At 50.5% G+C, this 13,150-nt stretch overlaps 5 protein-coding genes across 5 annotated transcripts; 1 reads left to right on the forward strand and 4 right to left on the reverse strand.

The window, feature by feature from the left end:
- Positions 1–1,197: 1,197 nt before the first annotated feature.
- N0V96_009377 (uncharacterized protein) lies at positions 1,198–1,845 on the forward strand (the record flags this gene model as incomplete). Its single annotated transcript, XM_053199352.2, has 2 exons — positions 1,198–1,454; positions 1,509–1,845. The coding sequence occupies 2 exons, from the start codon at positions 1,198–1,200 to the stop codon at positions 1,843–1,845; spliced, it is 594 nt and encodes a 197-aa protein (XP_053043192.1).
- Positions 1,846–2,317: 472 nt separating this feature from the next.
- N0V96_009378 (uncharacterized protein) lies at positions 2,318–3,794 on the reverse strand (the record flags this gene model as incomplete). Its single annotated transcript, XM_053199351.2, has 3 exons — positions 2,318–3,395; positions 3,698–3,705; positions 3,789–3,794. The coding sequence occupies 3 exons, from the start codon at positions 3,792–3,794 to the stop codon at positions 2,318–2,320; spliced, it is 1,092 nt and encodes a 363-aa protein (XP_053043191.2).
- A 564-nt stretch (positions 3,795–4,358) lies between these two features.
- Positions 4,359–5,279, reverse strand: N0V96_009379 (uncharacterized protein; the record flags this gene model as incomplete). The annotated part of the gene is made up of 2 exons (XM_053199350.1): positions 4,359–4,846; positions 5,066–5,279. 2 exons carry the CDS (start codon positions 5,277–5,279, stop codon positions 4,359–4,361), a joined length of 702 nt encoding a protein of 233 aa, XP_053043190.1.
- A 2,074-nt stretch (positions 5,280–7,353) lies between these two features.
- N0V96_009380 (uncharacterized protein) lies at positions 7,354–8,240 on the reverse strand (the record flags this gene model as incomplete). The annotated part of the gene is made up of 2 exons (XM_053199349.2): positions 7,354–7,981; positions 8,038–8,240. 2 exons carry the CDS (start codon positions 8,238–8,240, stop codon positions 7,354–7,356), a joined length of 831 nt encoding a protein of 276 aa, XP_053043189.1.
- A 2,069-nt stretch (positions 8,241–10,309) lies between these two features.
- N0V96_009381 (uncharacterized protein) lies at positions 10,310–11,671 on the reverse strand (the record flags this gene model as incomplete). Its single annotated transcript, XM_053199348.1, has 1 exon — positions 10,310–11,671. The coding sequence occupies one exon, from the start codon at positions 11,669–11,671 to the stop codon at positions 10,310–10,312; it is 1,362 nt and encodes a 453-aa protein (XP_053043188.1).
- Positions 11,672–13,150: the final 1,479 nt, after the last annotated feature.

The following is a 13,150-nucleotide window of genomic DNA, read 5'->3' on the forward strand; positions in this document are numbered from 1 at the left end:
ATTGACCTGTCTTGGACGGTGGAGGATGTCAAAGGCCTGTCACTTACACACTGACAAGCCATGACAAGCCGTCGCAAAGTCCAATAGTGGAGAAACAACCTTGAGAACTCTTAGGGTATCCGTCACAGAAAAGTCCGAAGGGAGCGTAGAAAAGGCTCTGCCAACGGTGAATGGGGTGACCTGAAGGCGAGATGAAACCTGGGAAGCTACCGAATGGCGCCCCCTAACGGCTCCATGCGCCCACTCCGGCCCCACTGACATCTCAACTCGGAAACACAGACTTACGCCATCCCATGATCCTCGGTGGGGAGAACAGACGGCGACGATCCAATCGACATGATCTCCCGCTAGATCGTCACCCTCCCTGTGAGGCTCTGACTTCCCAAAGAGGTATCGTCTTATAGAGCCTCAAACCATCACGGAACATCATCAGACAGCTTGGCAGCACGAGCCTCAGCGATGTCCAGCATCGCCAGTTGGAGGAAAAGTCTGGTTGCGCAGTTCAACGTCTTGGAGTGTCTTGAACCTTCGCATTCTGCCCCCCACCTCCACTATCTCTCGGCACTTCATCATTAGTAAAGCCCCCTAAAGCCCCGGACAAGAGCTTCTCGTGTCTTGGCTTCGCGGGTATTCCGATGGCAAATATGTACTACAGCCGGTGCTAATCTAATTCAAAATTTAGACTTACTCGAACTCTAAGTTCTGTCTCCATTTCCATTCCTTCCTCTTTTCCTTCAAGTTTCTTTCAGTCAAATTTCCTCCTAGTGAGGTTTCGCCGTGATTTCTGTCGAGACCGGCATTTCCAGTCATTTACGCATTTTAATCAACAGGGAAAAGTCACTGCTGAGCAGTGATCGCTTCATTCATTTCAAAAATTCTACTTTCGATACCTCTCTTTCACAGCCCAGTATGAGGGTTACTTCGGCTTGGGCCCTTATGGCAGCCGCCACGGTCACTGCGATGCCTCATCCAGTCTCCAAGAGAGACCCTTTCCCAGCTGATGGTACTGTTGTGGGAGGTGTTCCCCATCGCCCATTCAGAAGTGAGTTTTCCACACCTATCAGACCCCAGTTTCCACACTCTGATCACACAAGCACAGTCCGAAGACAAGCCGCCGCACCAGCGACCCCTCAAGGCAATCAACTCATCCCGGTGGTGGTTGGAGGAGCGCAGGATACATTCGTCCCGAACTTGATCATGGCTCAGGTTGGCGACGTTGTTCAGTTCCAGTTCAGCAATGGCAACCATACCGTGACGCAGAGTGCCGAAGGGGCCGCATGCCAACCCCTTCAAGCTCAGGTTCCGACGGCTATTCACAGCGGGCATGTGCCCTTCAAGGACGGGCAAGCTATGGTTGGAACATTCAACATGCCGATTACGAGTGCCGACCCGATGTTCCTTTACTGCGCCACTGGACCTCATTGTCAAGAGGGACAGGTCCTGGTCATCAACCCGTACGTTGCAGAGACAAATTGAATGTTTGACTGTTTGCTAACAAAAGTAAACAGCACCAATGCGAACCAAGTCGTCCAATACTCAAAGTTAGCCGCTGCCGCGAAAGCAAACGTCGACGGAACCACAGTGAGCGGCGGTGCCGTTGGACAAATTCCCCTCGCAAATGCCGCCTTTGTCCCAGCACCGGCTCAGGGAGCTGGCGGCGGTGGTCCTCCGGGAGGTGGTGCTGGCGGTGCTCCCGCTGCAGCCCCGGCGGCCCCGGCGGCTCCGGCTGCACCAGCAGCGACACCGGCAACACCGGCAAACCCGGCTCAGGATCCTGCGGCAGCACCTCCGGCCGAAGCGCCGGCTGCTCCTCCGGCTGAAGCTCCAGCAGCTCCCCCAGCTTAACTAGTGTGTGATTTGCGGCCGAACTCAGGAAGTTTGGGGCCCGCGACAAGCAAGCTACATCAAGTTGAGCTAGCGTAGACAACTTTGAGCTACGCGCTCGAAAGAATGGGTGTTGGTGTGTAGAAGTCGCAATTTATCGATGGAGGGAGGAGTAATCCATATGTATGTAATAACAGTCTTGTACATGCTATTGCCGTCCGCGGCGGGGGTTTAACGTTGATCGATGTTGGTTCACAGTTGTATGGCAAACTCAGGACGGGCGCTGTGTTTCTGAGTTCGAAAAGAAAAACAAATACCAAAGCGAATCAAAGAAGCTAGATGCTTGAAGAATTCCGCCATTTGAAAGCCGCTTCGGGGTTGATTGTTGGATTACCATGGCATTCACGATGCCCTATTTTACTTCCTAGCTGAATATCCAACCAGAAAGTCAATCGTCATAACCTCATCCCATCACCGACCTTCAGATTCGAACTCATGGCTCCACGACAACCTTCAATCCACTGACACCCTTGAACAGCACATCTACGGCCTTGTTCAGCCCGTCCAATCCGCCATCAATCTTCTTAGATGGCAAACCGACAATCTTGTTTGCAGCGATGGCCTGAGCGAAGTAGGTCTCAAACGACCACTTCAAAAGATCGGCATTCTTCTCTTCTGCAAGTGGTGCCGACCAAGAACCGAAACTGACGGTGACATCTTTGGGAACACTCTCCGGGTCAGTGGGAGGTAACAAAGCGTATACTTTGCCCCCTCCCTGTGCAGCCAGAACTGCAGTGGTGATGGCAAATGTGGGCTTCAATGAGATGGAGTCCACTACATATTCGTAAGGCCCTTGAGCAATGAGTTCTTTAATGACAGCGTCTTGTGATTGAGTGTGGTCAACGACGTGAACGGCACCCAACTTGGCTACGAGGTCCTTGTGCTGTGGGGATGTGGTGGTGACGGCATCGTATCCAGACTGAGACACATATTGTGTTGCAAAACTGCCAAAGCTAGATGTGCCGCCGTAAATCAAAATCTTCTTGCCCTTGGAGGGTAGCTTGTGAGTCGGATCGGGCCTGTCGAGGGCTAAGTGCTCGTTGAAAAGGCCAACAATGGTACTGAAGTTGCCTAGCAGACCGACCGGGGTGTGAAGGTCGACGCTGCTTGGCACTTTGATCGCAGTGACATCTCGTGATACAACTTGCTTTTGGAAGGCGCTGTACTTGTTACCGTTTGCACCACCTGTCTTGACAGCAGCTACTTTGTCGCCGACCTTGAAGTTGGTGACTTCGGAGCCGACGGCCGCTACGGTGCCTCCATAAGATGAGCCGTGGATGGCGGGGTACGGGATGGGGAAGATGGCGAGCTTGGCGATTTTGGCGTCAATGGGGTTGAGGGCGACTAGTTCGTTCTTAATGAGGATTTCGTGGGGGCCAGGCTGCTCAGTGGTCACATCTTGCACTGTGAGCGGGGCTTTGGGTTCGAGTTGGATCGCGGCGGAGTGTGACATTGTGGAAATCGGACGGTTGTGGATGCTCGTGATGTTGGAGGTATGGCCAATAGCAGTGCTGTAAATTGCGTGAGCTTGTTGATTTAGTATGGTAGTTTGTGTGTACCGGTGGTAAGATCTGATATGTTAATGGGACTGCTTTGCTCCGACTGAGTGAGATATGTGATGGTCTTAAGTATCTCTGCTTCGACTGGGATTCAGACCATCTCGGGGAGATTGATCCTGCACCTAAACACTATTATTCCGAGCGATTGCTAAGCGCACCCAGCAGTCGAACGCAATTGAAGGCGCCATCTGCGACATCTTTCACGATGGATATTGATTGCTAAGCTTGAAAGGGTAAATCCCCACCACCGGGACACCCGGAGCTGGCGTAGCCTTTCGGTGTTACCAAAGCGGAAACAAATACCGAGTGTAGATTTAAATGCCGCCTACCTACTTACCAACGTACATACATGATGAAGAGGTGGATTACGTGCTGCAGTACCATTTCGTGTTTGTCACACATAATTGAGTGCCTGTTGCCGCGTGCATAGACCCCGCATTGTGCGGCAGCTTTGGGCTCTCATTTCGCACAAGACTGAGTTCGTCCTTACAGTGTAAGCTCAGCTCAAATGCACCATCGACCACCTGTCCGACGAATGCCATTGAAATGATAGCGAACACTTCGGCCAAAATCACATCATCTGTAACTCAGGTTTCTAAGTGCGATATCATGAGATTGGTCTGAAAATCGGACTGCGAGGCCGAACTTTATTCGAATCGCATATCATCCATTTGGTGACATGGACCAAGAGTTCTCATACTCAAAAATGACTGTTGCCAATAGCTCCGTAAGCGGATTGCTTTTGTGGAAGCTTTGGAACGCTTCCCGTAGCAAATTAGGTCGAACAAGTCAGGATTGGATAAGATTAATGCTTGGCATAAAGATGACTGTTGAACGTGGTCACTGTTGTTACCTATGATTTCCACATTTAGTTGGTAAAGATAGTTGACACTTTTGTCACATGGCTAGTCAGAACTAGATATCGTTGTGTCGTAAAAAGTCCTCGAGAGATGTAGCTCGAACATTCAACTTATCGTTGTCGACTTTCGCCATATCCCATGTGCCGTTGTTTGTATGGAGTTGGTAAAAGTACGACATGTACTGGAAGAATTGTCTCGGTGTAGCTGCCTTTCGTGCCTCGAATGCAAGAGTTTTAAGGTCTTCATCAGTCCCCCTGATTTTGAAGCTGACCTCTTTGCCCTTCACCCTTGCGTAAGCTGCAGCAAGCTCCCTGACTGAATGGATACCGGAGACTGTGTTCCAGCATCCGCCCTCCTCAGCATCGTCTCTAGAGATAATCGCAGCGGTGAACTCGGCTGCGTCCCGCTCCGTAGTCCACGGCATTGGCTTATTTCCATCGCCCCAGAAACTCATGGACTTCTCTCTACCGTCCCAGTAGCCGTTTAGCTCAACAGCACCAAGAGGGTGATCCGGGAACACCAAAAACACCTCAGCCAAGACGCCTGTGAAGATTTATATCAGCCTGATAAGCGAGCTGATCTCAGCAATCCGACGGAAAGCAATGAAAAAGTCATAGCTCTCATGCATGCCTAATGGGTCTCGACTCCAATCATTATTCCACGTGGAGAGAACAAATCGGCGGATGTTGGCGCGCTCAGCGGCTCGGAGCAGGAGAAGCTGCCCATCGAATTGTAGCTCAGTCGGGAATACTCCATATGCACAGATGACTGCGTCGGCTCCTTTGCAGCCGTGATCGAGAGCCTCAATGTCATAGTGACTCTTGGTAACGACGAAGCCCTCCAACTTGGCGCGTCGGGCGTCTGTGAGTTTTGCGGGGTTTCGACCCAAACCACGAACTTGATGCCCTCGAGCGTGGAGGGCGTCGATCAGCCTTTGGCCGATGTTGCCAGTTGCGCCAGCGACAAGAGCAAGCATTTTCACAACAAATTTGGTTTCATTAGAAATTTTTCAATGCCGATATATGTAGAGTCGGAGTTGCAATCAGTGTCCGTTGATGGAAAGGATTTGGTTTGTCAAATCAATCAAGAATGTTGGGGGGTTCCAGTAGACCAGTCTTCCGCATCAGTGCGGGGTTTTGCCAATGAACCGAGCTCATGGCTTTATCGATGCAACTTCAGAAGAAAGTAGTGGCCATTGCATGAAAAGATGGAGAATACAGGGCCCTTTGCGTCACTTCGACATCGTGTTGGTGTTGGACACTTGATATTTGCATCACCCCCATGTTTAGCGCGGGGCGGCAGACCTTTTGCAGCATCACGTCTCGGCAAGAGAGAGGCATATGTAATACTAATACATACATATAGTCATCATTCCTAGAGCCTAGTAAGATTTTTAGGCAATCCGCAGAAAGTCAAGCGTTACTCGTATGCTTTTATAAGGGAGCGGGGTTAACATGGGTGTGAAGAGGATAACAGTGCTGTATAAATCGTCGTTGGGGCTTGCGTGATCTTCATGATCGGAATGAAGAGAAGATGGTGTTTCAAGGTATTGGCTGTGAGAGTTGCTATACCTTGTGTTACGAGCAGAAGGGCTGCAAGCGTAGTCCCCGAGGTAAACAGTACAAATTCTTGCAGGACAAAGTGAGGACACATTTGCTTGAGTGTCTGGGCAAGGCCGTCTTATGATGTCAATAAGTGTTGACTTCCATCATACTTTCAGCACCTCAAGAAATGTCCGAACAATAACTAATACTCATGTCCGAGAACGGAACATTCTCCTAGATTTCACAAGTTGTCACATGGAGAAAGTCTGCGGCAACCCTCTATTCAACAGATCCAAGATCAAGTAGTCACAGAAGAGCTGGCATGGGAAAATCTGGAACCCTTGAGCAACTATAAAGCGCGGGAAAGTTCAATTCTTGGATTAGCCACGTCCTTTCCAAGTAAAGTAGGACATGATGATTCGGCCACTTCACTTGAGTCCCAATAATACACTTAACACGCCAAGATGCATTTGGAAGACTTGAGCCAGTGACCTTTGCGGAAAAAGGTGAATTGAAACACCATCGACCCATTTTCTTCCCTTTGTACCGTCTCTTCAACCTCGCTGCATTCTAGTCTTTCGCACAGGAGGACTTGAGGTTTCACTTCTGAAAATGTGACTCTGCTCAAGGCATATCAGGCAGCACCATGTGAGGCGGTTTCAATAACACTTACCTTGGCAGACTGTTTAGATTACGGCTATTAGTTCTTGGCTATGTGGTGTCACTCAGGAGATAGAGTGTCACCCGCAGGCTTCCAACTTTCCGACACTGCAAGGGAGCGAAAAGGAGAACTTCTCCCAATGTAGGATGCCACCTAGACCTTGCATGGAAGGGCAGTTTGTCTAGAAACAACAATAAGACAGACGCGCTATATTTTATGATTATGCAGCTCTGACACAATCAATTTAGTGCCAGTGGCGATTGCAACATTCAAGCAAAGAATGACAACATCAAGGCCGAATGATTGATATGATGGAACATTAGTGCTATGCATATTTCAAGTCTAATTCATGCAGCCTACTATGTACATCAGTCAAATTTAGATGAAGAACAAATATCGAAGAAAACCTCCCTGCCCACGGATGTCGCCGCGGATGATCACTTCCCGTCCCAGTACATTGGCGAATAGGAAAGCCACGTGTGAAATCTTGAGCAACCGAGCCAAGGCTAACGTTTCTTTTTCCAAAGGAAATGAAGGGGATGGATCCTCCAAGCCCTACAAACCGGACCTGATCCAAGCTTATCTTTCCGATACCCTAGTTCCATGTCACAAATTCACGGTTGAAAAGTCGAGTGGCGGCGGGGACTGTTGAGTCAAAATGTCTCTTGATCATTTACGAGGAATAAGCAACTCCGAGGCCGCCAATACGGGCGAAAACAGAGTTTTTCGGTAACTGCAGGTCTATGAAGGGTATTTCGTTTTCTCGTGTATGTACAAGGGTGTGCCAAACATCTCCCGGATCACCCAATCAGTCTCCCCAATTTATTGGGCATGGCAAACAGAACTTAGGCAAGCTTTTCGATCTCAGCATCGTGGGGAACCAAGCTGAGATGCTGGAGGTCACCACGAGCCTCTTTCTTGACCCACGCGGCGTTGCGTCTCTTGAACATCATCTTGGGCAAGGCCTGGTTGAGGCAGACGTCGACCTTCATGCAGGTACCACCGGAGCAGCAGCTCTGCTTGATGCAGACCTCGCCATTGCTGCAGTCGTTGGTGGTGTCGCACGAGGGGCTGCAGTCGTTGGGCTGGGCGCAGACCCTGCGGCCCTCGACAGTCTGGAAGCAGACGCAGCCGGTCTCGCTGGAGCAGACAGGAATGACGCGGTCGCCGCAGTTCCAGGTGTTGCTGCACTCGAGAGCCGGGCGGGTGACGTTGACGAAGGGGGCGAGGGTGGTGGTGGAGACGAAGGTGACGGTCGAAGTGACGATCGGGGTCGGCGCGGTGGTGGTGACCGCGGTGGCGCCGAAGCAGGAGCAGGCGGAGCTGTAGCGGCTCTCATCGACGCATGCGGAGGCGTAGGCCGGGATGGCCTTGGTGGCGGAGATGGGGGTCTCGGCAGCCTGACGCTGGTAGATGGTCTTGGTGGAGTTGGCTGTGATGGTCTGGATGCTGCTCTCAGTGATGTAGACGGTGCTGTGGCAGATTTGTGAGCCTTTTTGTTTGGGGTGATAACAGTTGAAGAAACTTACGAGGTGGCCGGAATCTGGGTCACGGCAAGGAACGAGCTGCATTCTGCCATGCGAACCTCCATGGTCGCAGTTCCGAAGCGAGTTGCCCGCACGGCACGAAGGCAGTTGTCGGCGTTGCAGCCATTTTGACGACCGGCAAGGTTGGCAACCTCGGGCAGGGCCGCAGCCGCGGCGGCGAAAGCAGCAACAATGTAGCACTTCATCTTGGGAAGAGTGAGTGAGTGTAGCGTTGTAGTGACTGTGATACTCGAGGTCGAAAACGACAAGAGACCTAGGAGCAAATGAAAGAATGAAGAATGAAGATGTTACTCTGTGTGCCTTGTCATGTCTCCGTTCCTCAAAAAGACGGACGCCAACACATCTATCTTATATCTCTCCAATTGTCCCTGGCTCAAGCTCCCTCGTCGCGTGGTATGTCAACCTCATGGAAGATAGGACACGCTATGCAAGGGAAAGACGGGTCTAGTAGCGCCTCGGCAACCATCGAGAAAAGCAAACGGCTCTTAAACCTCGACGTCTTAGGGTTGATAACATGCATGTCGCCGTCATTAGTCCCGCGTCCAAACAAGCTTAGATGGTTTAGGAGCAAACGAGACATTGGAAAAAGCATCTGAGTACCCCCTTTCATTAAGGTAGTGGGATAAGAAAAAGTGGGAATTCATCTGGCCCTCCTCCGGAGCTTGGGACGGCACGCTGCATAACTGACGGGCAGGAACTCGATTCCGAGCCGGAATGGGCGCCAGGCGTTATGTTTGCCATAGTGAATGGTCCGAGGGCGTGGAAACTTGCAGCTAGGTAACTTACATGAGAGCCTCACCGCTGAGCTCCTGAGCCCCTCAACGGTCACCCCTGGCTTGCCTGGCTCGTTCCCGAAGTAGTGCTGTTAAGTGAATGTTTGGAGGCTCATGTTTGCCAAGGACCTGCAGTAGCGCGGCGCATCGATGTCAACGGCGCCGTCGAAAGCCCACCGAAGCCTCCCGCTAACGCCCAATTTGGGCCTTTTCCACAGTTCGCGGCTTTCAGGTATACTTGGCCGTGCGTTTTATGTTGAAGAGGAATCACCAAAGTGTCTGTGGGCGATAAGCTCACCTCAATCATGTTCCCGCGCAACCATGGACGAGAACTTTCTTTGTCCACCGCTGTCTAGGGATTAAGCTACCTAAGCCTCAAATTCTGGGTTATGCAGCTTTGAGTATAGTCTGTCGGTTTGCATTTGACTTATGCCCCTTCTCCCTAGTGTCTCTAGATCAGTTGATTGACGTCACTCACAAAGACCCGATGTTTCTTGACAGACAGAAACATTGTTTCCGACTTCGATCGAATTCTCTTAGCTTCCCTGTCGGCCGCAAGGATTACTTCGCATCGCGGGCTTACCTGCGACTCGGTGGCTTGGCACTCACGGCACTCTGCCTGCCCCAGTATTATGGATATTCTAGGAATCATTAAGCTCGCGGATCTCAAGAGCTCTCAACACTAATGTACCCCTGCCAGGACGTGGCCAATACGCAAGTACCGATACGATCGGCAAAGAAACCCCTGCTTACCTTAATTCATGAACAACATCAACCTGCGAAAACCAAACTGGAATGCAACCCTTCAATACTACACCTCAAATTAGACAAACACGGCAAAGGCCGCTCATGACGCGGGAACAGACGTTCGTATCGACCGCGACTCCGGCAACGCGACAGCACGGTCCAGAACAACCAGGACAATGCAAGCTGGAGGCCCCCAACCTCTCCTGCTTAGCGCGACTGTGGCTGATCTATATCTGAGCGAAGCCTACCGACATGGCGAGAGACGGTGACCATGAGCCGTTGTGGCTGCCCTTAGTGTCGTCGACTAGTACCTCGAAAGGTTAATCACGAAGATTTTCCTTGGCATTTGGAAGCAAAGCAGTGAAGTTGAGAGTTCCGTGTACCATGCGGCGGTGCGCTCGCTCAGCGTCGGTTAGAAGCCCTTGGGTCGCGGCTGGGAATGATGGCATTGATGCAAACTTCCATTGTTATGTGGTAGAGGTCAGAGTCGTCTTGGCAACCGAAAGTTATCGTAATGCTGGAGGATCAGGATCGTGGTCTGTAACGAAACCGGAACACTTGGATAAGTAGGTGCATCGTGTTACTTGCAATCAATATGGAGAGGGCAAATTTTATTTGGTTATGGGTATTGTTCCTACAGGCAAAGGATGAAATTCCAATTGCATGTACGATATCAATTTACCCACTCGAGGCTAAGGATCAATCAACGTATGAAGTTTCGCATTGAAATATCTCTAACTCAATCCTAGATCAGCCACGTGCAGACCCAAGCTGTTTTCTGTGCTTGAACCAGCCAAAAACTGAGAGGTATTCCGGGAGGAAAACACTTTCGCATGAGCCCTGGCAGGTGAGAAGAGCCACGGTAGCTCAGCAGGAATTTTTCGCACTTCGAAAATCAGGCCATGAGAAGAATGTGACTTGGCGGCATCGATCCACGCCGCCTTTGTCGCTTCCTCAATCTCGAAGTCCCATGTACTTTCCCATGTGAATCTTGGGGTCCCATCTTTCTCAATGGAGTAACGGAAACAGCCCGCCGAGATAATGTATTGCTCCCGGGCGTTCCAGAGTTCCATCACTCTCAACTTTGGCATCCGTCGGGCAGCTTTAGCGGCTGACAACAGGAGCTTGTTTGTCATCTCGGGTGCCTTGTCCCAGATAGAATGAGACGTCAGGCTGATGAGCTGTAGTTCAGGCCAATCAGGGCCAGTGACGCTGTCCTGCGGGGATAAGCGATCGTTCTCGGGCTGGTCCATCATGTGAGAAAAGAAGTCAGTCGCGTCGATGGCGAACGAGACGCATAGGCTCTTCAACTTGCGGCTCTGTTGAAATAGTTGCTCAGGAATGCCCTGATGCGTGCGAATATATTCGATCCAATCCTGTTGCGTGTTCAAGTTGCTCTGGTCGCAAGATTCTCGGATAGTGAGCGACTTTACTTCCACCGGAGTAATTTGCCAATCCGTGACCAGGCAGAGCTTGTGCTTATATCCAGGCCGGCAACCGATTTCGTAGTTGTACTCCAATGTTTCCAGACCAGGCGCAAGCCCAGTCAAAATAAGGTCGGCAAGCTCGGGCCCAGTACTGCGGGAAATGTAAGATTGTGGTTTCACGATGCGGAGCGACCGCACGCAACCGATTGACCACTTTTGCTGCTGCAAGAGCTCTCCCCCGTACGTGAGCAGTGGGGGCCCGCAGGGCCGAACTTCGAAAATTTCGAGGCTGATGTTGGCATCTCCCGCCTTCCAGGTCTGCAACAAGTCGAACAAGGAGATCACAACCTCTGCAAACGCCCTTCTATAGCCTTTGGACGTCTTGGTGGCATCATAGTCGATGTTGACACGGAGTCGCTTGAGAAGTTTCTGGCGTGGTTTGCTAAGAATATCGCGGGCTTGAAGAACCTTTCGTCGGCTAGGGCTGGACTTTTGAGAATGGAGGGAGATGTATATCTCTTTAAAGACAAAGGGTTCGATGATTTTCTGCCATTCGGAAGAGATGGAAGCGTACGGGGCTAATGGATGGTTCTCTTCGCTGCCGCATTTGAGGAGATGGCCCCAAATCTGGTTCTTAAGCTCATTAGGTAGATCATGCCACCAAGCCATTGTATCAGAAGACCTTTGTGGGCGATAAAACCGGTGCTACATGTATCAGTTAGAGCCGCTGCCGAATCTGGAGATGCGTAAAGAAAGAGGGGATGGCCATCATGGGAAGTGGGTGACAAACGATAGGCTTCGGGCTGTTCCAACATGGCCACTTGGCCACCGAGGGTCAAAGCTCAACCACTCTTTTGTACCCATGTACCGACAAAGTGATTGAGTAATCAATATCCCTAAATAAGAAATCTCTTGATACTCGACTGTTACGGTAAGGCAGACTTGAATACATACACTTTCTTTGTGTCGTGATGATGAAAATGATATCCTGATGCCGAAGTGGAGTCTATTGGTGAACGGCTGTTCCAAAGATAAGGCAAAGCTTGACCCAGGTAATTGGGGAGGCCACATGCAGTTATTCCCATTAAGCTCATGTATGTATGTAATCCGAACAGTTGTTTGAGCCTTTTCACGAAACGATGTCGCGATGAACTTGTCATCCAGCTCACATCCCATAGACACTCGATGAAAAACACCCAATCCCAGGGAAGTAAGATCTGGATACATGCAGATTCCCTGCTGGTCTTTGACGCGATTTCTCGCATGCGCATACCTATCAGCGTGCTTGAGGAGCCAACCAAAGTCACAATTCACTTCGGTCTCTGGCTCCCTCATTGCTCATGGCTGGGTACTACCCAGCTTCTGTCTACACTGCGCATGGTCAAAGTTAACGGCTAGGTATGGGTGCTGGCTGCATCAAGGGCACTGTTCAGCCATGGTCACCAAAGCTCTAGATTACCAAACATGCGGTCGCTGTCCAGTAGAGCGTTGATGAAAGCTACATGTGTCACGCAGGACCAGCTCATCCATGATGTTGCGACGTCAAATGGGCATCACCAGCACCAATTTTGATTCATATCAACTTCTATGGGAAGCTCGAAAGAGCACAGGAAGTGAGTTGGCTTTCAGAATTCATGCGAGCGCACCTCTCATCCCCGACTGTGATTACTTCGCGTATTCGCAACACTTTTCTCGGTCATTATATTCAGACTCGAATACCAACTCGAGGTCCATCTCTTAACTTTATTTTAACCCTGTTAGTAAGCCTCAGCCCGGACGACACTTGGATCATATCTATCATCAAGAAGTCCAACTCATGAAACGCGTTCTGGAAAAGATAGTATCCACCATCATACATCATGGCTGGTGAGGAAAGTCCGAGAACATGGTCCGTCGAAGAAGTTGAGGCCAAGAATATTTGGACGACTTGATAAAACTTCTCCGTAATCCAAATGCAAGTGTCAACAAAACAGTTGACACCGGGTGCATCAATGAAACTGCAAATCATATTCCTGTCCAATTCCAGAAGGGAGAATCTGTCACGAAAGCCATGGACTATTGTAACGATTTCCTCAACGAGGGGCGGCCAGGTAGCTTGTTCATCTACGATAATTCTCTCCGTCTACAAGCTCCCAGAGATTCGCAAAA

Source organism: Colletotrichum fioriniae, assembly GCF_027942845.1.
Source record: "Colletotrichum fioriniae strain IMI 355084 chromosome Unknown scaffold_12, whole genome shotgun sequence".
Classification (NCBI taxonomy): domain Eukaryota; kingdom Fungi; phylum Ascomycota; class Sordariomycetes; order Glomerellales; family Glomerellaceae; genus Colletotrichum; species Colletotrichum fioriniae.